Here is a 27,764-nt window from a genome sequence, read left to right on the forward strand (position 1 = left end):
CTCCCAGCCCCTTCGTCCGCTTCTAACGGAGAGATGGACAGGTGAGCGCGTTTTGTGTGCACGGAGCGGCTGGGTGTCTGTGGCCGGCTTTTGTAGATAACGGCGAGGTGTTTTCTTCATATCCGTGCCATGGTTGTGTCCCGCCGGACCCTTAAGTCAGGTCCTCTAATGGATGCTGGCTGAGCACCCCTGTGCTCACGTTTTCCCGTAGATGTTAGCCGCTCACGTGGGGAAAAGCCGTGGGAAATGTCTCACACCACTTCTCAGACGCCCAGGAGACGAACGGTGTAATTTCTTACTTTACGTTATGAAGAAAGGCGGAAATCTCTTGGAAGGAAGAGAATGACCTGAAGAAGCCTCAAATACTTGAAAATGGAGGTGGTGTTTCAGCCCCAAAACATGAAATCGCTCCTTTGCTCCTGCATTTGCTTTTGTAGTATCCTTTTATGGAAGACGTATTAGACAGTCTGTGGAACAAGCGTCTTGTCCAAGCCCAGTTGAATAAAAGGCAAAGTGGAAAGTCTGATCCTCCTCCCCTGCAATAAATTCCTCTTCTGAACATTTCCACCCCTTTTAATCCATATTTGCTGTTATGCCGAAGTCTGAAGAATTGCTTGTCTTCCTTCCTCCCCAGAGTACACCATATTGATTGCCAAGGCAAAAGGGGGGGGGATGAGGCAGCCTCACTAAAGGAGTTCTTTTTGTATTGCTGCTTCACACAATGTACTATTTGCTTTTGACAGTTTTGTGGTGAAGTAGCAGCTACTGCCTTAGATACAGTAACATTTAAAAAGAGGTTAAACAAATTCATGAGCCAAGAGATCTATCAATAGCTATGAATTATGGAACCAAAACATTCAGCATGCTATTGAATATCTCATGATGCTGTGAGAAATGACACCTAACTGCATGTTCTGTGAATGAGGTTCCAGAGACATTTGTCTGGTTTCAGTTGGAAATGCAGTGCTAGATTAGGCAGACCTTGATTTGATCCAGTGGAAGAGGTCTTTTTATATTCTATCTAATGCAACAGCTGCATGGATTATTAGTCTCTACCTTTCTGGCATTCTAGCAGTAACCTTGGACACTTGGTATTTCATTCTTTCTGCCCACCAGCAGGTGTCTTTGATGTGCCACTTCCTGCCAGGGATTATCCATTGTGCTTTTGTTTTGTTTAAAATGTCCTAAACGTTTACCATAAATGGTAGGTATAATAATAGAATGCCTGTAAACATATTAAATGTCCGTCCTGGGAAAAGTTGTCTTTTTGTTTCTGTTGTGGTGGGAACCAGGTCCTTTGACAGAGTGATTGCTGGGACATAAAGTACAAAAAGTTGAGAACCACTGGCCTAGATACCACAGATGTTGGACAAGGCACCAGTTTATTCCACCTGTCCACCAGAGGCTCAAACAAAACAAGACGGGCAACAGTTTCTTTTTGAACTGTCTTCTAGTGTTCTGCTATTCAGGATTTTTCCAGGATGCAAATTCTTCACGTAAATGTAAACATACATGCAAATTAGGACTTTCTGCGTCTTCTTTTCTCCTGCACTCTGAGGTCTGCATGCTCTTGCCATCATTCTATTGTGGCATGTGTGCTGGCAAGTGAATCAAATGCTGACTCTGTAGCTTGTCTTCCCCCATTACTATACTTCAGATGGACTGTCCACATTTTTTATTGCCACGTGTACATCAATTCAACTACATGTATCTTAGTTCATAAAGCAGGAATAAATGTTGAAAAATTGCTTTGGGGAGGTGGAGTGATTTCACAGGTGTTTAGTCAATTAGTTGGCTTCTGCTGAACTGGTTACCTAAGAACTAAAGAAGGCAGTGAGCGGGTTACGAAAACTACTTCAGTTATGTACTTCTGTACATCTTCCTTTGTAGATGGAGGGATCTTACCCTATATAATGTACCCAAATTGTCTACAATACATATGTCAAATAATGGAGACTTACTGTTCAGTTCAATATCTGACACAATCTGGCTTGTTGCAACTGTAGCTAGCGTCCATGGCGGGATGCAACAGAAGTAGTCTTGTAAAACCAATCTTTTTTTCTTTTTTTTTAAGAATTTTAATTAAGATGTGAAATTGTAGGTTCATACTATCTTTTGATCATTTCCATTTTTCTGTGCTCTCAGAAATGACTTTCAAAATGTGTCCTCCCCTCAAGAAGTGACTCGGCCAATTCGAAAGCACAGTTCACAGAAAAAAGCTTCTGGTATCCTTTTCTAGAGTCTTTTTGGCTCTAACTTTAGAAGAAGTTATTTGAGAGTCAACTGTTTTATTTTAGAAATTTTATTGTATTATTTAATTCTTGTTCAAACATAATGGATATGTTTTTCCAAACTGTTGATGTTTTGGTAGGATAATTTAATGTGATGGGTTGATAGTTGTTTTGTTGCTTAATGTTTAAAAGTACTAATTAGTCTGCTGATCAGGTAGGAGTCAGCTTCTGATTCCCCTCCCCCAGGCAATATTGCTGTTTCCCAGCAAGGCTGAGACCCAGCAAAATTTCCTGGGAGGGACTTCAGAAGCTGCCTTCCAGCTGATGCTGTGATCTTTTGAGAATAGCTTCTGAACAATCCTGTTTAACAATTGTTTGCATTATTCAGTTTAAGTTAAACAGATGTGTGTGTGGCTTGTGATGTTATTATGAGTGTCAAACCCAGCATGTTCAGCTGCCAGACAGGTTTCCTGTAAAATTTATCTAATATACACTTGCCTTGAAGTATGTCTTGTTGAACTCCATGGAACATCTTGGCTTAAGGTGAATGGAGCATCTTGTATTTTGCAGCAGGAGGTGGCATTTAGAGGATAGCAAAATTATAACTATGCTAAAGAGAAGTGCAGCTGTAGAATTTAAAGAAAAAATTGCTATGAAATTGGAATCAGTTTCTCAAAGCATTTTCTAAGGGAAGTGGGTTCAATTTTCTGGGCTCTGCAGGGAGTGGGTATCACCTCCTTAAACTGTATACAGCTATTTTAAAGAGTGCATATATACTCTGAAGTAAGTTCCATTGAATTGGTGGAACTTGTTTGCAAGAGATTAATACAGGATCATGCTCTCTCAATGTCTGGATTTTTATGTTTCTGCGTATTTCCTCTTATTTAAACAATTGTTTGTTTTATATGGCGACATCACTGTACTTGGGACAGAGGAATGCGAGCAAAACAACCCCCCCAAAGATTTCTGTTTCAGGAAAACTACAATTTAAAGTGCAAACAAAGGGAGGGATGTTAATAATGGGAAGGAAAGAGAAGGGTAAAAATGTGAGAAAATAAGGGGATATCTATTTTGTTTCAATTGATGATGACTAAGGAATTAAGCTATAACTTCACAGCAAAATAGATTTTAAAGGGGGGATTTGAAGGGAGAGACAAGTGACATTGTGTAGGCATTCTGTTTATCAGACTTGGAATATTTTTCTTAGCTTTCTTTCCTTTCCCAGTCCTTGCTTCCTTGGATGAGAGTTTAAGTGGTATGATAACTAGGAGCCCGATGGTTCACAGGACTCCAGGATTGATGCCTTTCTCTTGTAAGGTCCTTTTAATTTATTGCCTTAGTAGTTTTTTTTTTAACTTCAGGAATTTTTAATAGCCTTTTCCATATATGTTTTTATGTGAACTATTTCCTGGGGTTTTTTTTTAAGTAAGTTAAAATTTAAGATGGAATGCTTTAGCTCTATGCATACTACTGGATCTCTGTAGGAAAGCTAACATGTCGGGTGCGAGAAAGTATTTGCATTTATTTCTTTCTTGGATGTAAGTTGAGTTTAATAAATATATTTATGTTGGGGAGGGGGGTTGGAAAAGCTGTAAAAGTATTTTTCTTGAGAAAAGCATTTAAAATTTTTAAAATTTAAGTTAGTCCACAGAGCAGGAGCGCCATGAAGGCACCCAACGTATCTACAATCCTGGGCACAGGACTAAAGTCTTCTTATCTGATGCAAACTCCTGGAAATCTTGGAAGCATGTCTGCGGTAAGATCATGCTAGACAGGAATGGCCAGCATGTGCCTAACACTCCTTCACAGCTTTTATGCAAAGCTAAGGTTCTTTTCCTCCCCACCCCCCCATCAGAATTTCTGGCCCTTGTGGCTATGGAGGAAAAATGTAACTGTAGTTGTAGCATATATAAAGAGCAGCTGAAATAAGTTTTTGGGAATCCTTAAGTGTTTTCAAGGGTGTTTTCAGCTGATTTTAACTTTCTCATTTTAGGGTAACAGTTTCAGAGTAAGACTTTTATACAATTAGTGTACACTAATACAATTAGTGTACATGATGAATCTCTGATTAGCTGCCTTTGGAAAGAAAATGCACTTTGTTTTGTTCGTCTCCCCTCCCCGCCCCTGCGTTTGTATAATCAGCAATCATAGTCTAAAACCTAGGCAATGCAGTGAGATTAACTGGGGTTTTACCTGTTGTATTATGCTGTATTTTTTAGTTGGATGACAGTGATTGGACGACCGCATTCACCCCTCCACATTCAGTTGTGTTCGCAAATTTAGACTATAGTGCAGCAGAGGATGTCACTAAGAGTGCTGTTCTACTGAATGAGGATGATCCTGGGGAAGCAGGTCAGAGTTCGCTTTTTTACTTTTGTCCTTTCCTTCAATGCATATTACAGTGCCAATGCTGTGCCTATCACTGACCCACTGGGAAGGGGGTAGAATTAATATGTAATGTATGCATAATTCAGTAAGCAGTAGATCTATCTGAAGTGTTGGTGTTGGGCTAGATTTGCTTTGTCTCTTCTAGTTGAGCAATTATTATAGAGAAACCGCTGGAAGAAACATTAATGAACAAGTATCATGCCAAATGTGAAATATGCAATTTAAATAAACTGGAAGAAGTTAGCACACTGTGTTGCTCATTTCTACAGGTTTTTTGTTTGCTGTGAAGGGTTTTTTAATTCTCTGCCTATGTGTGTATAACTTCAGAATTACAATGCTATAAATCTACCAAATTAAATAATACAGTTTGTTTCTTATTAATACATACGCATTTGTGGCTTTTCCCCTGACAGGAATGTTGGGATTACAACCCTATATTGACTTGAATTTTACTAATACAAAGAACATCGGCAAAAGGGGCTTTTGTTATAAACTATGAAATATAAACTATAAACTATATTTGAAATATAGTGCCATTTAACTAGGATTTTATGTAAACTACAATGATAAAACAACTCTAAGGTACCCATTCTAATTTAATAAGAATTTTTTATTGATGATTCTAGCTACAAGAAGCATGTACTCTGATTTTCTGCAGTCCCTTTTAAAGCACACTTCAACTACAGTCTTCGAACTTGTGGATGATTATGAAGAGATTTGCACTAGCCAGGTATATTGTGTTACATTATTTTACTCATTCAGCACTTGCTTTCTTGTCATTTAACCAGCATAGAGCTTGTGTTCTAAATGTGACAATAAATTGTGCAGTATACGGGGAAGAAGTCTGCAGTGCAATCCTAAACAGAGTTACATCCATCTAAGCCCATTGCCTGAGAAGAGTGTAACTCTTTACATTGCACAGTTAGTCTTCCAGCTTAGGGGTACTCCCATGTAGCCTGAGCATTGTTTCTGTAAGGAAAGGATTAAATAACATACTCATCAAATAAGCGCCTAGTCTTTTATCCCAAAAATAAAAAGTTGTGTGCGTTCAGATATCACAATAAAGCACAGTTTAAAAATTCTGATGTGATTTAACTTTGATTTATTGTTTCATCCAAATATAGGCTGCCCAACAGCCAATTGGTTGGTGGGAGCTGACTCATGATTCTAGTTTGTTAATTGTAGTTAGCAATGACTGCAGTTTCTTGTTGTGGCTGGATTCAGAAACCCTTGTTTGGTCAGTAGCACAGCAGTGCGGATACAGAGTTGGTTGCACACAGCATTAGAAATACCTAGCCAGTCCTGCTGCGTTCAGCTACCATTGGTGCTTTCCCACTTCCACCTTGTATAGAGATGACTTCACAAACAGAACTGTTGAAACCCCAGCATCTCTGGAGGAAAACTTAAAAGGCAACATGACAAAATACCTAAGCTGTATGCTTTTATTCAGCTTGCTAACATAGAAATCTCTCTGCACAAAATATTGTTGTGATCAAAAGCACTTCTTAGCGTACTTACTACCCTATTTTCCTTTTCATAAACAGAGTTACCCCTTCAGGCCACCCTTTATATCCCAAGCCAAGTATGTCAACCCTTTTACCATGTCTTTTCCTTTTCTACAGGGAGGTTCCTATCTACACAAGTGTATGATCTACTGTATTACTGTTAGTTTCTGTAGATAGGAACCCCCCTTTGATGCCCCTGCAGCCAGGGGCCCCATCCCCCCAGGAATGTACCATGGAGTATCCACATTGTCCCGAGATGAGTCAACGCTACAGAGGTGCTGCGGTTTCCCACTTCATTAGATTTGCTCAGTTCCAATCAGCAGTGTCCAAAGTTAACAGTAGCATGGTTGGTTTGTCCCTTATTATCTCCACCTGTTTTTATGTAGATTCTTAGGCCTTCTTCCCCTGGTGAGGTCCTTCACCTGGCCTTGGTAACACCTAACTCCGGCCACTTCATCTTCTGTGGAGTTACCACTGGCAGTAGCTAGACCACCCAGGCCTGGCCTGTGCTAGCTGAGGCCTCTTGGCCAGGAATGCCGCCTTCCTAGTCCAGGAAAGTCCTGTGTCTCTACCCTCTGTAGAGCGCTCAGCCTGGATACTCTCCTTCCCTGTTCCTGATTGGTCCCAGCCAGGTACCCCCCCCACACACACACACCTTTTTCAGTCGGGCCCTTCTGAACCTGCCCAGTTCCTGCTGCCCTGTGCCTACTCCTGAGTAGGTCTTTTCTCCCAAGGAGACCTTTGCCTTTGACTAGGTCTTTTGCCTCTGGAACTGGCACTGGTTGTCCTTTCTCCTATCTGCTCCTGCCATGCCTTTGCTGATCCCCAGGGTGCCGCCTCCTGTCCCGTTGCTATGTTGCTGGCATGTTTATTTTTTTATTACATTTTTAATATGTTCCACCCCTTCACGCCCTCTCATTTCCCCCTGTGCTGTAAGCACTGTGATGCTACTGTAAAAATAATATAAAACAAACATAATAAAAAAGCAAGTAATAATCCGTTATTTTTAATTATCAGGTAAACATTCTACAAAAAATAGTTTACCGAGCAACACCTGGAAAGCAGAAGTTTTCAAGGACTGCCAGTGTTTTGTGGCTTCTCAAGCAAGAGATGGTAACATGGAGACTGTTGTCCTCAATGTACAGGTATTTCCCTTGAAAGGCTACTTGATTTCTTTATCAGTTCATTAATTTCCTGTATTGTAGTCAGATTGTAGATCTGGGCACTAAAGAAAGAATAAGCATCAGTTGACTGCATAAATTGTGTGCACTTAGCAGATAAGCATTTTTAATAAGTACTGGATAAATATAATATAGTACAGTAAGGAGGAAGAAGAAGAGTTGGTATTTATATGCTGACTTTCTCTACCACTTAAGCGAGACCAGCTTACAGTTGCCTTCCCTTCCCCTCCCCACAACAGACACCCTGTGAGGTAGGTGGGGCTGAGAGAGCTCTTAATAGAACTGTGACTATCCCAAGGTCACCCAGCTGGCTTCACGTGTAGGCGTGGATAAACAAATCTAGTTCACCAGATTAGTGTCCACCGCTCATGTGGAGGAGTGGGGAATCAAACCTGGTTCTCCAGGTCAGAGTCCACCACTCCAAACCACCACTCTTAACCACTACACCATGCTGGCTCTCAGAAAGCGGATGTCATTTTCTGTATAGGGGTTAGGTTAGTTACATAGTCCTATCATATGTTTAATAGCCAAATATGCCCTCCTATGTGGAGCACTGTGGGTGGTGGGGCACAGGCTAGGTGAGAGATTTCAGGAAACCTTGCTTAAAGCTTTCGGTGGTATTTGCTTCAGAGGCTTAGTATCTTTTCCAGAGCATCAGCTGAACACTGAATTTTGCTGAAGGACTTAGGGCAGATGTTTGGGAAGGGACCCTAAGTAAATTCAGCAAATTCCATAGAGAATTCTACATGAGAATTCTACATTTGACAATGTCTGTGTTGCTTACGCAGAGGAGGTGAATGGTGGGGGAGGGGTGGGAATGTTAGACAAGAGGGGGGGAAAGGAGAGGCCTCAACTGCAGCAGTGGAAGGAAGAGAAAATGGGGCTCCCCATCAGGATCCTCTGCAAGGTGTAACTAGATTATGCCCAAATTTTCTTATTGGTATTACATGTCTTTTATTGGATTTCAGCAGATTGTATTTACCTATTAAGAGATACCATTCATGTTAAACCTTAAATATTATTTTTGTCCTTTGCTTTAAATCTAGGGATAGAATACAGTCTGCTCTAGAAGATGAAAGTATATTTGACATAGCAGTAAGTTCTGTTGATTTCAGCCATTTTCTATTAACTGATGACGTAAACTTTAAAGACATCTGAGTTTCTTTTTACCGTGGTATTTCATTGTTCAAAATGCAAAGAAAAAGGGAAAATACGAAAAAACCCTACTTTTTTAAAAAATGAAGGGAATCCAAAGCTATGGAAATAAACATGTACAATAACTGATATACGGGGATCAATTAAACACTGTATTCACTTTGTTGAATACTGCAAAAATGTCCAAAACATTTCAGTATCAAAAGCATTAATGTTTGTATAATGACTCATGATGAAATAAATGTTTTAAATGTTAAGGTGGACCTGTTTTCTTATAGGTTATAAATGCTAGTGAAAAGACTGCTGTGAACAATCTGTTCCAGAGAGATTTATTGGTTCGACAAAGCCAGGTATTAAGAATTGGAATACAGTCCTAAGTAACTGGTTGGGTGTATGTGTGTTAAATGCTATAGGATTTGCTTCCATGTAAATGTGCATTGGATCTTACTGTTACAGGCCCCACAGGCTCATAATGATGAAATCTCATATTATTGGTTTGTAATAACCATGAACTGGAAAATGAGAGTGAAGCAGAATTGTTTGTTTGATGCTTAATATTATTATTTAAAATGGGAATAAAGACCTTTGCTGCAGCTGATTTTTTTCAAAAGGATAAACAATTTGATAAGATTGAGATTATGTGGAAGAATCCAATCTCAGCTGTTGTTCTGTGCACACTTGCTCCCAGTAAGTGTCATGAAACCTGGAATGAACTCCCAGTTAAATATATACAGAATTTGGCCCCCTTGAATGTAACTTTTTGAGACAAGGACTGTGGATGGAAATGGGAGAAAAGTGAGTTGTACTCTTGGGTTCCTCCTCTTTAATTTAATTAAACTTAATTTCAGTTGGTGGTTGACTGGCTAGAGAGCATCGCCAAGGATGTCGTTGGAGACTTTTCTGATAATATTGAGTTTTATGCAAAGTCTGTGTATTGGTAAGTTCTTGGCCAACTACTGAGCTTTCGTGTTCATGTGCTTCTCACGTTCTTCATAAACATTTGGAACAGTTGTTTCTGGAATGGCTTTTCACAATTATGACTAGTCAAAACCACTGTGTTTTAAGTACTAGACGTTTGGGAAAGAGCATTCTTTATACTAAACCAGTGGCATGGCTTATGATGGACAGCCAGCATGGTATAGTGGTTAACCTGTCAGGCAGCCAAGTTCGAATCCCCACTCTGCCAAGGAAACTTGCTAGGTAACCTTGGACCACTCACACACTCTCAGCCTCGACCCCGGCAAGTATTTGGATGGGAGAACCTCCAAGGAATACCAGGGGTGGTGTGGCAGAGAGGCCGGCAATGGCAAACCACCTCTGAACATCTCTTGCCTTGAAAATAAGGCAGCTGTGACTAGATGGCAAAAAAAGGCTTATGAATCATGAATAAAACAAGGAGCTTTTCATTAGCAATTTTTATTTTTGGTTTTATTAGGTTTTTACTTTATAATATAGTAAGCACATTAAACTCACTACCAGTCTCAGACTAAGTAGAATGTTGTTAGCATGGTTTTTAACATTTTCAATCTTTACACTGGTTTTATACCAAAGTGGGTAGACCCTGTTGGTTTAACCATGAAAGCTGTCAGTGGTGTGTTTTTATTTTGTTTTTATGCTGGGTTGGGTTTTTAATGCTTAATTTTAATTAATAGTGTTTAATGTTTTGTTTTTATTTTGTAAGCTACCTCGGGCAGATTCCTGGAGAGATGGCATAAAAGTTTTCTAAATAAATAAAACAAAATCTGTTGAAGCACTAAACCAGGTTTTGTAAACACTTGCCTCTTACAAATGCACAGTGAATATTTTCAGGATTAATTCACTAAGGCTACAGTCTTATGCATGCATACCAAAAAGTAAAATGGGTTGAACTTAATTGGACTTACTTCTGAGTAAGCATGTTTAAGAATGGACTGTAAGTCAATATGGGATAGGAAAAAGAAGACCCCCTTATGAATTAAAAAGATAGAAGGAAAGGGTAAAATCTCATGGAGCTAGTTTGGACAGTCAAATGAAATCAGAGTTTGTTAGTCACAGCCCATATTCTGTGGTTTTTGAGAGTATTAGCCTGGTTAACTAGTTTGTTACAGCTTTTAGAGGTTACCATAATTGTGGGTTGCCAGTATTTCTGGACTGTATTTAGATACAGCTAAGAGTTAAGGTACTGCTGTTAGGCTAGTTGTTGCTCAGGATCCATTTATGTTCTGTTAAAATACTGTTTGTATTAGATGCAGATGTTTTGGAAGTAGGTTCTTTTGTATACTACCCAGTGCTGTTGACATAAGGATATCCCTTGTGTTTTCAGGGAGAATACTTTACACTTCTTGAAGCAGCGACGTTTAAGTACACTCTCTGGAAGCTCACGACCAATAGTAACCGAATTAGTAGGTATAATTTTGAAGTGGTTAAATGTCTAAATTAGGCAATGAGGGTTTTCCATGTGTGATAAAACTTTCTCAGTGTTCATGAACAGTTTCCCTTATAAATAGAGAAATTGTGCCTTACTTTACCAGGCTAAAGTCCACTCCCAGTTAGTTCAGACTCGCATAACTTCTCTCTCTTGCTTAGGATTTGCATTGCTTAGGATTTGATAATATGGCAAGATGGATGAGAAGTATATCTAGTAAAACCAGTAAAAACTTTTGTTCATCCAGTATCTGTTGGAAAAATTGTACCTACATTCATACTTTAGCACAGCTACTTGTCTGGGAAGCTTTTACATTTTCTCAAACAAAATACATCGCTTTCATTACTTTCTTTTATTCCCCCCCCCCCCCAACAATAGAATAAGAGCAGTGTACTAGTTTTCCACTGTGTGTTCTTGGTTATCGCAAAATGGAGCTGCTCACTTTTTGGTGGGTGTTGGATTTGAGGTGTGTTACATTAAGCTGGTTTTCAAACACATTTTGCATCTGAGCTCAATTCAGGGTTGGTTCCTGTTTTTAAATCCGACCTAGGACCAGTGCAACTGAAGGACTGCCTTTTCCTATGTGAATACTTGCACCCGCTTAGTCCTCACACCAAACAGAGGGACAGTGCCCTCCCTTTGTCAGATGCAGGCCTCCTCAATAAGATCTGGTCCTTTTTCTGTTCTGGTGCTAACTTTATTCACTGAATTCCCAGCGGAGGTCAGGAAGGTGCTCCCATGGACAGTTTTCCACAAGGGAGGCCTCTTTAGTGGGGCAAGTACAGATTATTCTGTTATTGCTGGACAGCTGGATGTTTTCCTATAGCTGTTAAGTTGCTATGTTTTCACTGATGGATTTTAATGGGATGATGTGACTGACTATCAAAATTGATTTGAACAAAGAATAATCTGGAATAGAAATTTTGAAAAATACACTGGTAATTGCCATACGTCTGCAGTGGAACATCAAATTCCAGTGTGTTCTGGGGCAGGTTCTAGGCACACAGGGGAAAGCACTGGTCATGTATCTTGGATCTTCTATTACCCCTTATGAACTGAGAGCTAAAACATTCTCAGTAATCTTATGTGGCTATACACTGTGGCAGATCAGCATGGGTAAGCTGCCTTTCAGGAAATATTACTCCTCTTATTGTGGAAACTTGATAAATTCCTGTGAAGCTTTAGGGTTCCTCCGAATAGTCTGAAAACCTCTGGTGTATAGTTCTGCTAACAATTATTACAAAGGTAAAGAGTCACTTAGGTGTTCCAGGCCCTTACAATTCAATTAAGTTGCTGTCTGCTGGTTCCTAGGAAAATCAAAATTTGTCTTGTGACAGCTTAAAAATTAACATGTTTTCTGACATAAGCTTGTGTGGCATAGAGCCTTCTTCATCAGATGTGAGAAGTATATCTTCAGCTAACACCAAGAGAATCCCCCCTCCCACACTCATCCATATAGATGGGGGGAGTGAACAGTGGTATCAAAAGCCATGACATTTGTATGTGAAACTCCAATGTATGTAAAGTAAGTGCAGTGACAATTACAGCCATAACAGATGGTAACATAGTATTCTTAGCTTTAAGTAAATTTGTCATTTGTCATCTTTAATGATAGAGAGAAGGATTTTTTTTGTTTCACGCCTTGATGAATACTGTCCTTCCCTGACAAATTCTAATTCAGCAGTTTCATGTTAGAGCCTTCCTTTTGAAGTTTTAAATACTGTAACTTGTGGTTAGCAACAGATTGAGCATTCTCCCGTTTTCTGAATATTGCCATTTGCAACGTCAAATTTCAATGTTGTGTCAATTTTGGGGGGGCGAATAGATATATCTTTCTTATGTAAATAGAAGACTATTGTTGACACTTTCTCTAAGTCAAATAAGATTTTAAGCAGAAAAGGTTTGAATCAAGTGATGGTGATGGAACTGAATACCCGGCTTTCAGACAATCACAGCAGCAGGGATTACAAACAAGTAGACTGAGAGTGACAAGAATTAGAAAAAATTAGAAAACTCATGTTTGATTTCCCCCCCTCTAGAATTCAAACAGAAGAGCAGAATCTTAATGGTAGTATAGGGAATAAAGAAGAACCTGGCACAGAAATCTTCTGCCATTTCCAGACGCTTTTTTAAAATGAGTAAGTGGGGAGAAACGTGTTTTCACAATTCTGATGAATCAGTGCTGTTTTTATATTTAGGACCCAGATGCTCCAATAAGGCAGAAACTGCCACTTGACGATTTGGATCGGGAAGATGATGCACGGTTGCTGAAGTTCCTTTTCACTCTTATTAGAGCTGGAATGACAGATGAAGTAAGCTTCTTTCTTAGGGACTTGTATATGTGTATTCACGGTATATGCTAAACTTCATCTAGTCTGAAAACAAGGGGTAGGTAAATGGTTGTCACTGAATTAATAACAAAACCAGTGTATGTGACCATAGTTACTTCAATATGTTTACATTAATCTGCCTTCGGATTCTCATATTAGTTTGTTAAACTGAAATACTGACACTATTAGCACCTAGGAATGGTTTAGCACCTAGGAAGATTTTTCATAGGCAGCATATTATAGTAGCTTTATTAGCCAGCATGCCAGTGGCTAGTGCATGTGTTGATAAAAGGCTTCATTAACTGGCGTATTTGATTAATTGGCAGCCCCGATTTCCCAAGGGTTAACAAAACTTTTACTTTACTTTTATTTGTGATTTTATTTGCAGACAGAAAAGTATAGTTAACAATCTAGCTCATGACCCTTCAGCTAACAGAGACGGATTATTTTGCCAGAGACAAACTATTGTTCAGAATGCTGCAATTTGCTTTAAGTATATAAATGGTTCTGCCAATGCATTCTGTTCTCTTTTTTTTGTGAGCATGCACAAATTCCACACCAGAGCCTATTCAGTATGAAAGGGCAACAAGCTTGCTAACGTGGTTAAGCCACCCAAGACCACGAAGCTTCTGCGAGCCAGAAGCTCGTAGCTACCGATTAAGAAAATCAGCCTTCCCCGTCCAGTAAGGAAGCCACTATTCGCTGCTGGGTATTAGAGTTCTTACCTCGGTCTCTATTTTTGCATTGCAATGTTTGCAAGCCCAGGCTTTGACATGCTTTGCACATTAAGTGGAAGTAGCAACGGTGGGTGCAACGGTGGATGTTCTTTGTAGGGCATTGTATCTTTAATACCAAATACCAAGTTGAACTGAGGGGAGGGGTTGCATGTTAACACTATAGGCATTTTTAAAATCAACTAACCATATTCTTTAAATTGCTTATTTCCCTTGATTATTATCATACAGGCTCAGCGACTGTGCAAAAGATGTGGACAGGCTTGGAGAGCGGCAACTCTTGAAGGATGGAAACTGTACCATGATCCTAACGTGAATGGAGGTACCTGTTCAGGATTCTGGCTTGGCCTGGGAAATACCTGGGCTCTAGTTTTTGCAGTTGCTTCAGGGCTGTCCTTTATATGAATTAAATTTCCTAAATTAGCATAGGGTGCAGAACTTTGCAGCTTTCTCTTGCTTTAGTATCGGTTGCATGTGCAGTTTTGCTTGTAGAAAACGAAGGCATTTATACGAAAGATTTATACCATCTGAAGAGAAACCAGAGTATTTATACTTTTACATTCTATAAATATGTTCAGTTAATATAATTTTATATGCCAACTGAGTTGCATTGTAGGATGTTAAAGCAGCAAAATAGGTTTAGGTTTTATAGGAAAGTGGGTGCTGCATATATTACAATTTCCCCCAAAATTTCCTTTTTTTTTTCTGGAGGGGAGTGTTTCCCCATGGCTTCAACATTTATTGAAATTTTCCACTTCTATCTGTGGGTGGCTTGGTGTTGCTATGTTTGTGATTGGCATGAGTCACCCACATTACTTTTTGTTAAAAAGAATGATGCAAGGAGAGATTAAAAGACGTGAGGACTCCAAATTTATATAATACAGTCTGTGCACCTGATTCATTAGTTTAACTGTTTTGTCTGCCAGACAGATGGAAGATACACTTTGTATCCATAGTATATCCATAGTCGAACACAGCGGTTGTATAAATTGTTAGCTCATCGTGCTTTGGCAGCTTTTAGCATATCCATCTGGGGATATCACTAATGACCTGTTATTTTATGCCCCCCTTTTGCAATAAATATGTGTAAACTATTAATGAAGCCCTAAACAAGCAATCGTAACCTATTTTAATCGAGTCAGGGGCTTTTCTTTCTTTATCAGTCTCTACTTTTCCAGTAAATTCAGCTGACTGGGAGCTCTTTTCTTATATATTTCCCCTCCCTTCACTTTCCCACCCTTTAATAACCTGCTATGTGTAAATAATTGTAGATTCACAAGGATGTAGAAATACATTTTGAGCTTCATGGAAAACCACGTAGGCTGCCTATGAAAGAAAGATTATGAATTGAAACAAGAAAAAATAATGGTCAGAAATCTTTCCAGACTGTAAAATAGAGTTTTATTCTGAGTGTCCCAGAAAGACTCCTATAATTAATCTTTGAGGGAAGTTTAAGAGAAACTGAAATTTTCAATGGGCGATACTACCTTCATTAGTTAATGAATTCTAAAATAACATGTTATATAGGGAAAGAACTGGAGCCGGTAGAAGGAAATCCTTACAGATGCATTTGGAAAACAAGTTGCTGGCGGTTGGCAGAAAAGGTAAAACACATTTACAATAGACTGTGTTAAAAGAAAATCTTGTCTCATTGCCACAGTGTGTAACTTCACTGATGCTTTTTAAGACCATTGCTTTTGTAAAAGATTGCTAAAAGATCTGAATGTACTGTATTTTACAAAAGCTCTCCCTCTGAACAAAATATATCAATTTGAAAAGTATATCCTGGATTACTTTATTAATAAATTACTTTATTAATCCAATTTGATCTTGGAAACATGTGATGCTTTTTAACCTTATAGCTACCTATGAAAATACTGGTGTGTAGTCCTTAGTATTGCAAGAACCAGCTACAGTAGTAATTTAAACTGTCAATCCTATTAATAGTTTGCTAGAATATTGTCTAATAAGTCTACGTGCTGGTATTCTGAATTAGATGATTAACTAACTACTGCTGTATCAGTTCTTTTTGAATCCTTTCAAAATCAAATGGATTTCATTCTTTCCTGAATTAGGATCCAATAACTTTTTTAAGTAGTTATAAAATAAAATATTGGGAAAGATTTCTGAAATGTTCCTGAACTGAATATTTTAGGAGCAGTTTGACAAGTATGAGAGAGCAATCTATGCAGCCCTGAGTGGGAACCTCAAACAGGTAGGCAATGTTGATAGCATTTGGTCAAAAGAGCATTATAGCATTTTCCCAGTAGGTTAAAAATGGCCTACATACAGTCTACCATCCCTCAGGGGTAATTGCATAGTGTCCCTGCACTGAATGGGTTATTGTTTTGTTTTTCTTTGAGTCCAGGAAATTCTAAACATAATGCTTGGCTTTAGTTCTGGAATTTGCAAGTCTTTACAGACAGGCACAGACATTAATTATGCTGTCCCCCTTGCAAGGGCTCTTACCCGCCAGTGATGGGTTACCTCGCTTTTGTTCCATCTCAGCTCTTGATGGTAGTGCTCAAAGCAAGGCTTGTGCTTTCTTACAGTGATAGGCAATGAGCAGTTTCTAGCTGTAATCAGTTTTCTGTGCCGCCTTTTAAATAAGTTAGGCATGACTTCACCCATGCTGAAAAACTGTTAATGGGATTTTTGGCATAGTGGTCCTGTACTTTCCTCTTAAATGTTAACTGTTAACATTTTAAAGTTAAATTTTAATCTTAAGAATATATTGCTCTTTTAAGCGTATCTTGAACACATCTCAGCAAGGAGGATATGTTTCCATCTTTTAGAATATACATGCAGTGGTAGGCTTCACATTTGTTTGTATGATAGGAACAATTAGCCTATTTTGAGACTGCATTCACACAGACACATAAGGACATTCTAACCTTGTTAAAAATGCAAAGGTTTGGAAGCAGCCCCTCAAGGCAGGTGTGAAAAAATCCCTGTGCAGTTTAGGCACTTTTCCTGCAAGATCAGTGCAGCTTTAAAAAGGAAGGGTTGTGTTGGCATTTGGGGGGTGGGGGAATGCCCGAATTACATAGCAAAACTTATTCATAAATGGTATACCAGGTAGATTTTCCTCCAGGCGGTTGTTTTCCAAGTGGCTTGCCATACTTTTATGTGTACAAAGGAATGTAGGCTTAGTAATAATTCTTCAAGGCCAAGTATTCTATAACTTCTTTTGCTATCTAGTCACAGCTGACTTATGGTGACCCCATAGGGTTTTCAAGGCAAGAGATGTTCGAAGGTGGTTTACCTGCCTCCTCATCTATAATACTGATTTTTAAAATATAGTAGGAACATTTCATACATTACTTTGTTCCTGATAGATATTAACAGTACACTTTTCCAAATTATCAATTTTAGTGATCTTTCTCCTTTTTTTTTTTAACCTGAAGCTCCTTCCAGTTTGTGATACCTGGGAGGATACAGTTTGGGCATATTTCAGGGTGATGGTGGACACTCTTGTTGAACAGGAAATTCGAACATCAGTGATGAACACAGAGGAGACAGAAGAACTCCCAAGAGAGTTTTTACAAACAAAGTAAGTCATTATTTGCTTAATCTGTATTCATAATGTAATATGAGTTTCCTGTTGTGCAGTGTCTAATTCTATTTTTTCATGTTTTTTCTTCACATTTTGAAGCTGGACTTTAGAAAAGGTTTTTGAAGAACTTCAAGCAACAGACAAAAAGGTAATTTTAAGATGGTGTCAAAAGAGAATTTTTATTTTTTATTTACATTATTTATAGTCCATCATTCTGTCTGGGACACAAGGCAGATTACACAGAATAAGTCAATACAGTCAAGAGACTGGGACATCCAAAAGACAATGCAATAACATTTGACTTGTAGAAATTTGGAAACCAACCAGAGGTGAAGCACAGCATAAGTATTAACATGACACGTTGAACGAAAGCAAAAAATTACATAATAGGAACATACTTAAAGCAACAGATGGACAGCTGCATTCTGAGGATTTTTCCTGGTCATAAGATCCTTTGATTGAGAGGGAGTTGGAATGGAATTCTAAGGATGGCAGATAGAAAACTGACAGTTGGGAACGGACAGAATTAGAGACAGCAGAGCAAGCTGCAAGCTGTCTGTAGAGGATTCTCCTCTGGAGTGAGAGGAACACACTTTGGTTTAGAATCAGGAAGGATTCATAACCAGTTATAAAAGGGAATAGCTCTAGTGTTGAGAGGGTGATCCTTAAGCATTTAACAGGAAATAAAGAGTGATCCCAGGTCAGTTTAGAGAAGAAAGCTGGGAAATTGTGTATATGTTCCTAACTCCTCCAACTTAAGAACTACTGTTTGAAGAAACTTATGTTTATGAAACAAAGCAGTGACTGCCCAGAGCAATCAACCTCAGTACTCTGCTGTTCTCCCCTTGCTCCCTCCCCCTACTTTCTTTTCCCTTCCCATTCTTTTTCCTTACTCCTTGCTGGATCCTACTATACTGTTATTCCCTGGTTTGTGCTGTGATCTGGCCCTCATTGATGATAAATCCCTCTTTGAGATTAACCAAGCTGTATATAGGAAGGGGTCATCATTACGGGATTGTATTATTTAGGCACCTTTTAAATCGGTTGGTTTTTAAGATGTAGATTTATATTAATGTTTATGTATTTATATTATATGTTTTAATACTGATAAATTGTACATTTTTATATTGTTAGCTGCCCTGAGCTGAGCTTGTGGTGGGAAAAGGCAGAATAAACGTTGAATAAAATAAGAAATTAAAATTAATAAGTGTCAACCCTTGTCTGTGAGCCATCTTAGATGCATCTTGAATTACAAAATATCTCTTGTATATAACCGGCATAAGTACCTCATTCCTGTTGTTCTGTAGCCACATTAATTTTATGACACTTTATTAACATCTTTTACATTCCCCTAAAAGGAGACAAATAAAGCCATTTTAAGTCTTACTTCCAAAAAGCCTCTAATGAGCCAAATATTTCTGACTTTTATATAAATGAAGGTAGAGCATCAGTCATATCTGTGTTAAGGCATTTTTATCAAAAAGTACTTTGAAACTTTTCTCCATGCTTTTAAAATATTTTGAGTCTCTGGGTTAGTTTTGTCAATCTGTAATATTCCTTTATGAATGAGTTGGATCCAGACTAAATTTTCCACTGACAGAACTATTTCAACAATTTGTAATGGTTTATTTTTGTTGAAGGTATAATTCAAGGTGGAGAACATAACAATTTTGGTAGTATGGATGTTACATAGATTGTCACAGAGAAAGTATAAGTTTCCTTGAGGGTACCAGTTGCACTTTCTGCCTACTGTTCATGCACACCTCTTACGCTTAAACAACATCCATCCAAATGGAATTTGTCACACTGTACAACATTTTTCATATACTAAATGTGTCTTGGCTATTAGTAGTTATGTATAATTACACAGTATGTCTTCACAAACAGTGTAAACTATTTTTCAGAGAGTTTTAGAAGAGAATCAAGAACATTACCATGTGATTCAAAAATTTGTTATCCTGGGAAATGTGGATGGTAAGTTTGCTGTGAGCCTGCTTTTTGTGTCTACTGCTTTTTTAGACTATCTCTGTGCTAGAAAGCATTCACACCTCTAGGGGACTTGTCACCCAGAAACAACATAGATCATACAATAAATCCAAATCAATGACAAGAGAGTGTAAATGATCCTTTCTGGTGGGTATTCTGTTGGTCATGTTACTTTGGTCCCTTGAGACATGACAGATTAGAAATCAATATCCACAAGTTATGGGCCTGCAAAAAGTAGAGCAGGGGGAGAAGTAATCATGTAAATGCTATTTTCCAAGAAGATATTAAGAGCTTGACCAGGCCAATCTCCCTCCCCTTTCCCATAAAGTGGCGTTAAAATGTTCACAGCATTCCTTCCTTCACGGCGCATGCTCAGTTCTTTGGAGGAGGGTTTTTTTTAAAAAAAAAACTTCCAAATGTATGTTTATGCATACCTGTGGAGTACCTCCATGTATGTATAAACCTCTTGTTGCAAGTGTCCTGTTGATAGGCAGTCCGTCACCAAGTTTAGAAGCAACCTTGTTGACCCATACCATAATTAAATCCTGTATTTGAGTGATAGTGATCTAGCATGGCTCATGAATATAATAAAATGGTAATTTAAGGCTCAGTTTGGTGTCTCGTCAGCTGTGCTTGCAGATCTAGGATACTGTACCATTGTGTAGACCAGTGCTGCTACACATTTAAACATTTAAAGCCTAACTGAGGCTTTTTTTCAGGTTTGATGGATGAATTTAACAGATGGCTATCCAAAGATAGAAATGTGCTCCCAGGACACCTGCTTCGGTTTATGACTCACCTCATCTTATTTTTCCGCACAATGGGACTACAAACCAAAGTAAGCTCTTCTTATCAACACTTGTGACTTAAGAAAAATGTCTTCTTTGGCTTTAAGGGTGAATGTTCAGATACCTGTCATTGTGGGTTATAGGCACCCAAAGCATATGTAAAATCTCTAACACTGAGGCCTATTTTGTTTATTTATAAATATTAAAACTATAAGATTATTAAATATTAAATTAAAATATTATAATTACAAATCCTGCCAGTTTAGTATTCCTTACATATATAACTAGATACACTCTAACAATATCTTTCTTTCGAAACCTGAAGAGTCATACACAGGAAGAGAGGTAATGACCAGGATGGGCTGGCCATTTAAATTACATGGAAAGTTCCCACTAGGCTGTTGCCCTGGATGGTTGTCAGCAGCCAAGAACAAACAGAGCCCAGCCCCAGTAGCTCTGCTTATAATTACTAAGGGGGGGAGGACACCACCCTCAGCCTGGCTTGCTATAGGGCTATTTTGATTTCCCAGTCCATGCCTGAATAATGGCATTGATCAGTCTTATAAGTGGTGGAACCGCCAACTTGAAATGAAGGCATACCAAGGTTCTGTCACTAGCTGACCTTTCACACACACCCAAAGCCTGGCAACCTTCATTATCCGATATCTTAGTTGTCTGTCTGAAATGAGGAATGTTAATGTAACAAATTATATTTATACTTTTTGCCAAGATTGATTGCAAAATTCTTATTTCCAAAGCAAAGAAGTTAATGTAAGATAATTGATGACCAGAGATTTCATTAAATAAATTTTTGACTTTTTAAGAATAGTTGGCATTGTGATGCAGGCATAAACAATGCTCAGCTATAATCCTTTGGAGTTGGTGATGAATGTTAGAAAAGTGGTCTTTGTGAGCAGTTTTCTTATTATATAGGGAAAGAGCAAAATGGCAGAAATGATTTTAGTGTATTTTATTAACCCCAGTATCTGTTTTCCTCATTAAGGAAGAAGTTGCAGTTAATGTTTTGAAAACTTATATTCAGGTAAGTCTCTAGATTTGTTATATGGTTACATCTTATTTATTTGATTAGATATTTATACCTCACCTTTCTCCCCAATGGAGAGCCAAAGCAACTTACATCATCATTCTTCCCGTCTCCATTTTATCGTCACAACAACCACCCTATAAACTGGGTGAGGCTGAGCCTGCCCAAAGGTAATCCAGAGAGCTTCTATGGCAGACTGAGGATTTGAACCTGAGTTTCCCCAATCCTAACCTGATGCTGCATCCATTATACTACACTAGTTTTCTGAAACATTGTCATGAATGAGATGGCCATAAACGATTAGCTGAAGACAAGTGTCTATTTTCACTACATTTTAGAATGGGAATAACCAGTAGTTGAATCTATTTTTTATAAGTTCAGGGTGTCATTAAAATATTATTGAAGGTGAAATGGCAATATCAGATTTCAAAAACATGCAAATTCTTTGCATATTTCATGTATGAAACATGGGATGCATGGGCTGAAACAGTAATGAGGCATACTTAATGTTAATTTGTTGAATATTTTTATGCTGCAGTGGTTAATATGTGAGAAGCACACGGATCTTATAGCATTTTATGTCAGCCACTTGCCTCAAGATGTAGGTATTGCTCAGTATGCTGTATTCTTGGAAGATGTCACTGAAACTGAACAACGCCACCACTGCCTGGAGCTAGCAAAGGAAGCCGGTAAGAAATATTGGGGATAATATATTGAGGAGGTAACATTCTGGTTTTTTAAGGTAACCCTTAATGCCGGTATTCTTAAATAGCTGGATCACAGTGAAAATGCTGTAACTAAAATAAAAACCAGCCCTTGCATGAGGAGAAAGGGCACCTCCAGTTGTACACATGTGAGTATGACTTCTGCTGACTTTCCTTTCCTGCTGATATCCTCTGTTCCAAAACCCAGGTTTTCATAGGTCTTCTACCTCTTAGGGCAGGAGCAAAGTGATGGATTTCCTGGGGGCTAGGCACTGCCTCATAGAATTGTCCCACCATCCCCCAATTATCAACATCGACCCATTTCCTACCTGCTTCACAGCCCCAGGTTCCCAGCGGGAAATAAAATACCGTTCAAGGAGGCAGAGCCTGGACCAGGATATAAAACCACCCAAGCCTAGATTGATAACTGAGGCAAACTGAAAGGCATTTGACTGTTTTTTAAAGTGAAAAGGTACAAAGTTGATTTTAAAAAATACATAATTGAGGTAAGTATTAGCACTTCACCAAGAGTTGTGGGGTGTTTAGTTTCAGGCAGTACTTTGCCAAAGGAAAACCTTTTTACAGGCAATTTAATAACATATAAATATAGCCCTTTGCTGCAACACACTAAGCCCAACAGTGCTTGCTGGCCTATTGTAACAATTCAGTTACTCAGACAGGGGAACTTAACCAAAGATGTTGTATTTCCTCCGACCCGTAATTCACATTCCAGTTAACGTAACTGTTCTCTCACTCACAGCCTCTTAACTCTCAGCCCTCGAAGCTTAACTCTCCAAACCTCACTTCTGACTAACCTTCCCGTTGTGTGTGTGTGTGTAAAGTGCCATCAAGTCACAGCCGACTTATGGCGACCCCTTTTTTGGGGTTTTCATGGCAAGAGACTAACAGAGGTGGTTTGCCAGTGCCTTCCTCTGCACAGCAACCCTGGTGTTCCTTGGTGGTCTCCCATCCAAATACTAACCAGGGCTGACCCTGCTTAGCTTCTGAGATCTGACGAGATCAGGCTAGCCTGGGCCATCCAGGTCAGGGCAACCTTCATGTAGAAACATGGGATCTAACCTTCCCGTTAGATCTTAGCTTTTCCCCGTACAGCTCCTACTGGCTGCTTCAGAGTACTGCTCCAATTGGCACCTTGGTCACTGGGATGCATTTCTTTGCTCTGTCACAAGCAGGAAGGAAAATAAAGTGGAATATGAGATGAGAGGATCGTATTCTGTGAGGGGAGCCTCCAGTTGTAGTTTGATTAATTCAAGCCATGATTTTGAAGTGTTGTATTTAATATGCAGTTGTAACATGATGTCTGATTTACATTGGACTGTCTTCTGTTAACACTTATCAATGGTATTAGATTTGTAAATTAGGCTGTGTTCACTTCTGCAGAAGTTCTATGAAATCTTCCATATTAATATTTTTGAACCCTGTGGTCTTGATAAACACGCTTGATTCTTTCATCTTCTGAGATGTGTATCTGAACACATTTGTTTTTCAAGGGAGTCCATGGTATTTCATCATAACTGACATTATACATTTTGCTTTAAATGCAGGTTTGGAAGTTGCAACAATAACAAAAACTGTTGTAGAAAACATTTGCAAGAAAGATGCCAATGAATTCACTCACCATGATCTTGCCATTGACTCAGGCACCACAGAGGTGAGCAGTGCTGATATATGTTCTGGTTTGTAATGCAGGTGCTGCTGGATGGAAAACTTGAGGCACAAGATTTTTTCACTGTATTTCCTCCCCCCCCCCCCAAATATAGATTCTGAAAGAGGGGGATTAATGCAGTCGCAGAAGAGAGACATCATTTTACTTTTAAATTACTTTGTGTCTCATCTTGTTGACTATAGTAGGGCCTAAATGCTGCTCATAAAATTGGTATGAAATCTGCATCACGTCACAGCAGTAGAGAATTATGCGAACGGTTGTGTTATAGTTAAGATCAGGATTCTGCTAACTTCAAGCAGCCATTCATATAGCCAAGTGTGTATTAACAGAGGGGGCTGCCTATTGTCTTCAGTTTCCTCCAGTTGACCTATGTTTTTCTTTGGCAATACTGCACAGACTAGTGACCCAGCCTCAGTGTATAAATGTATGTGTTAGAATGACTCAGCAAAATGCTAGGCACTCGAGCCAATCTATGTTCTTTCAACAAGCAATAACAGATGGTTGGTGGACAGAGAAAGACTTCCTACATCCATGTGCTGCAGTGATGGTGTCAGAAAACCCTTGTGCTGCTTTCTACAGAAAAGAAACTGAAAAGAGTACCCAGCATATTTCTGTCATTCCCATGGAAAGCAGCTATACTAGGCAACTTTGAAGATCAGATGATTGTTTGCTTGCATCCCTTGGAAAATCTCTGCTGACGAAAGGGATTTTGTGAGCAAAGCAGGATTTTTATGCTGCCCCCATCCTGCTGCAGCCCCAAATACCGTTGGAGGTCTGCAGTGGGAAAGGGGAATTAGTGAAAATCACACACCCTTTCAATCAGTGGACATTTTCTGTTAGATGCAACCCTGTAAATCTGATAAATGTGGCTCCTGCCTCACATTCCAAGAAAGAGGGCAGTGCCATTGGCTGCAGAAACTAGTGGTTGGCAGGTGATTCTCACCTTGAAACAGCCAGAGGAACAGGCTTCCCTGAGATAAATGTGGCTCCTTTGGTTGATGGTAATTGTGAATATGGCAGTCCATGTGCTACGGAGTGAGTACCACTGTGTTAGAGAAACACAAATCCAAAGTCCCGTTGGGATGCAGAGCTAAGTTCTTTGGATTGTCTTCAGTGTCTTTAACTTTTGTTATGTACTCAAAAACTCACTAGTAAATTTCTTTACCTATATTGATTTTTCAGGAAGATCGCTTGAAGATTGATGTAATTGACTGGCTGGTATTTGATCCTGCTCAGAGAGCTGAAGCACTTAAGCAAAGCAATGCTATCATGAGGAAGTTCTTGGGTACTGCAGTATTATTAATCAACTTTTAAATTTTTAATTAAAATATGAGGAAAGCATGATTAATCTTGAAAGGAGTAATTTTAATCATTACGCTTACCTATTGTGATTACTGGTTTTCTTGAACATTATGTTTTGCAGCATCTAAGAAACATGAAGCAGCAAAAGATGTGTTCATAAAAATACCACAGGACTCTATAGCGGAAATATACAACCAGTGGGAGGAGCAAGGAATGGATAGTCCCCTTCCAGCTGAAGACGACAACGCTATTAGAGAGCATTTGTGTATCAGAGCATACCTGGTAAGATTCAGCTATTAAATTCCAAAAAATGGTTCATAGAAGTCTCGCCCCTCAGAACCGGAATGTGCTCTGTTCATAGTGCAGATCTTTTTTTTAAAATTGTTTTAAGGCTGAAAACTTTCTGGTGCTGAGCTTTGGCACATGTTAAGCCTGGGTAAGCAGTCAGGGCTCCAGTTAAGATTTTTAATAATTGATTGACTTTGTTTTGATAAGTATATTTGAAATATCTCCTCTTAAATTTGCTGTAGTGTTGAGGTTAGTACAAATAGCTTTATGTTCGGAAATCAGTGTCAGCACTCCATTGGCGCACATCTTCTATATTTTAAATACTTCTGTAGATAACTACATGAAAATGTCTGTTTATTTCCAATCTGATTTAGGAAGCTCATGAAGCCTTCAACGAGTGGTTTAAACACATGAGCTCAGTGCCACAAGCGCCTGGCCAGCTTTCACAAGCCAGTTTCACTGAGAAAGTAGCCCATGAACTTAAGGAGAAGAAGTATGAGGTAAGTAGACATGAAAATAAGCTCTTGAAGTATTATTTGCTGCTGTATAATGTTGAAATACAACTTTTGTCCCGATTAACAGCCCAATTCTGAGGGCCTCTAGAGTGGTAGTGGCCGGTCTCCTACATGATAGCCGTAGTACTGGTCAGATCCCTATGGACATCCCACAGGGGATTACACAGTAATTGCAGTTCATATGAAGTTAGAAAACATTCTGTAGCTTAATTGTAAATTTGGATTTGGCTTAACTGGCAGTGATTAACAGCAAGGTTAATTGGCAGCTGCAGTCAGATAGCCAGTTACAGCCATTCACTCATCTGCTCTTTATTTTGCACAATTGTTTAGCCTATTGTCTGCTGAAGGTTGCTTTAGGTAACTAGAGCCTGAGTTCTCATTCAGGCAATTGCATAACTGTAATCGTTTAATTTAGAGTGTCAGCCACTGTAATAAGGAAACGGTAGGATGTTGTGCTGCTTACCGTTTCTGGATGGGTTCATTTCGGTTTTTCTTTTTCAGGTAGATTATGGAGTGTGGAAAGGTCTCTTGGATGCACTTACAGCTGATGTGAAAGAAAAAATGTATAATGTCTTACTGTTTGTGGATGGAGGCTGGATGGTTGATGTCAGAGAGGTATAGTGTATTGTCTCAAAGAGACATTTAAAAACTGCTCTTATCCAGTACTAAAGAACAGCAGTGCTTCCTCTGCTAACACACAGCTGCATTTGCTTGACATTGTGTGCCCCCATCTAGGATTGTCTGCTGGCTCTATAATGCTTGTTCTGTTGTAAATGTAGGAAAACCAACAATGGGAATACTTCCTGTGCAAAAAGCTATGAAAAGAGAGGGCTATCAAGAAGTAACTTCATAGTAACCATGAATCATGTTGCTTTTAAAAGCAGCAATTGCTGCCCTTCGTTGCTTCTCTAAAAGACCAAATTTGAGTATTGAAAAGCCTCTTAATTATGGTTTGCTTTTTGTAATCAAGTTAAGTTGAAGTAGGTGCAAAGTTATAGCATGACTCGTGCTAGTGTGCTTTATTATTTTTAAGTGTGTATGTATATGCTCCCACATGGATTTTAAATAATAGGATGCAATAGGCTGTAATTGTCAATTGCAAATAAAAAATTATAGAGGCCTTTTTTTTTGCTTAAAACTAACATTACTTTTTAAAATCAAGGATGCTGAAGATGACCCTGAGCGTACTCATCAAATGATCATGCTGCGAAAACTCTGCTTGCCGATGATGTGCTTCCTCCTTCATACAGTATTGTACAGAACAGGGCAGTATCAGGAAGATCTAAAGCTTGCTGACTTGATTGCATCAGAACGGCACAAACTCTACATGGTAAGTTAATTCATGAGAGGTCAGAGATCCCTCTGGGTTCATAATAGAAATTCAAAAGCTGCTCTGCTAGGTTGATCTTTGGTTGTTTAGTTACAAGAATTTATTTATTTATTTATTTTTAGTAAGGTGCTTGAGCTGGTAGTGGCTTCAGGCCATTTGGGAGGAGACTGATTACCTAGACCCATTTCAATCTGGATTCAGGCTTGGGTTTGGGTTGGAAACTTCCTTTGTTGCCTTGATTGATGATCTTCACCTGGAGAGTGATGGGGGGAGTTTGCAGGGTTCCGTCTTGTTCCTTGTGCTGTTTAATAGCTACCTGAAACTATCAGAGAAATCCCAAGGCCCAGATTCATGGGTTATCATGGATGAATATCATCGCTCTTTCTTAATTTGATTCTCATGCTGTACTTGTCAACAAAGACTACCTTGCCTGCAGTTTATCAGTTACCGTACATCTCAGTTATATCTGAAATTAAGCAAAACTTATCTCTGTCTTTCCCTCTCCCTCCAGGTATTTACTAAGGATGAACTCCGAAAGCTGCTACAGAAGATGAGGGAGTCTTCCCTCATGCTTTTGGATCAGGGTTTGGATCCCCTTGGATATGAAGTTCAGTCTTAGTTCTCCCATAACATAA

General features: G+C 38.9%; 1 protein-coding gene across 1 annotated transcript; it reads left to right on the forward strand.

The window, feature by feature from the left end:
• Positions 1-27,764, forward strand: NUP107 (nucleoporin 107). Its single transcript, XM_056847127.1, has 28 exons — positions 1-41; positions 2,146-2,225; positions 3,457-3,543; positions 3,872-3,987; positions 4,451-4,583; positions 5,246-5,349; positions 7,142-7,269; positions 8,352-8,400; positions 8,739-8,810; positions 9,309-9,397; positions 10,763-10,841; positions 13,063-13,176; positions 14,160-14,250; positions 15,456-15,532; positions 16,084-16,143; positions 17,336-17,481; positions 17,584-17,632; positions 19,389-19,458; positions 20,190-20,308; positions 21,262-21,300; positions 21,842-21,992; positions 23,573-23,679; positions 24,877-24,979; positions 25,118-25,278; positions 25,659-25,784; positions 26,301-26,414; positions 26,962-27,129; positions 27,641-27,764. The coding sequence occupies exons 1-28, from the start codon at positions 34-36 to the stop codon at positions 27,746-27,748; spliced, it is 2,748 nt and encodes a 915-aa protein (XP_056703105.1). The 5' UTR covers positions 1-33; the 3' UTR covers positions 27,749-27,764.

The sequence above is a fragment of the Euleptes europaea genome, chromosome 3, assembly GCF_029931775.1.
Source record: "Euleptes europaea isolate rEulEur1 chromosome 3, rEulEur1.hap1, whole genome shotgun sequence".
NCBI lineage: Eukaryota > Metazoa > Chordata > Lepidosauria > Squamata > Sphaerodactylidae > Euleptes > Euleptes europaea.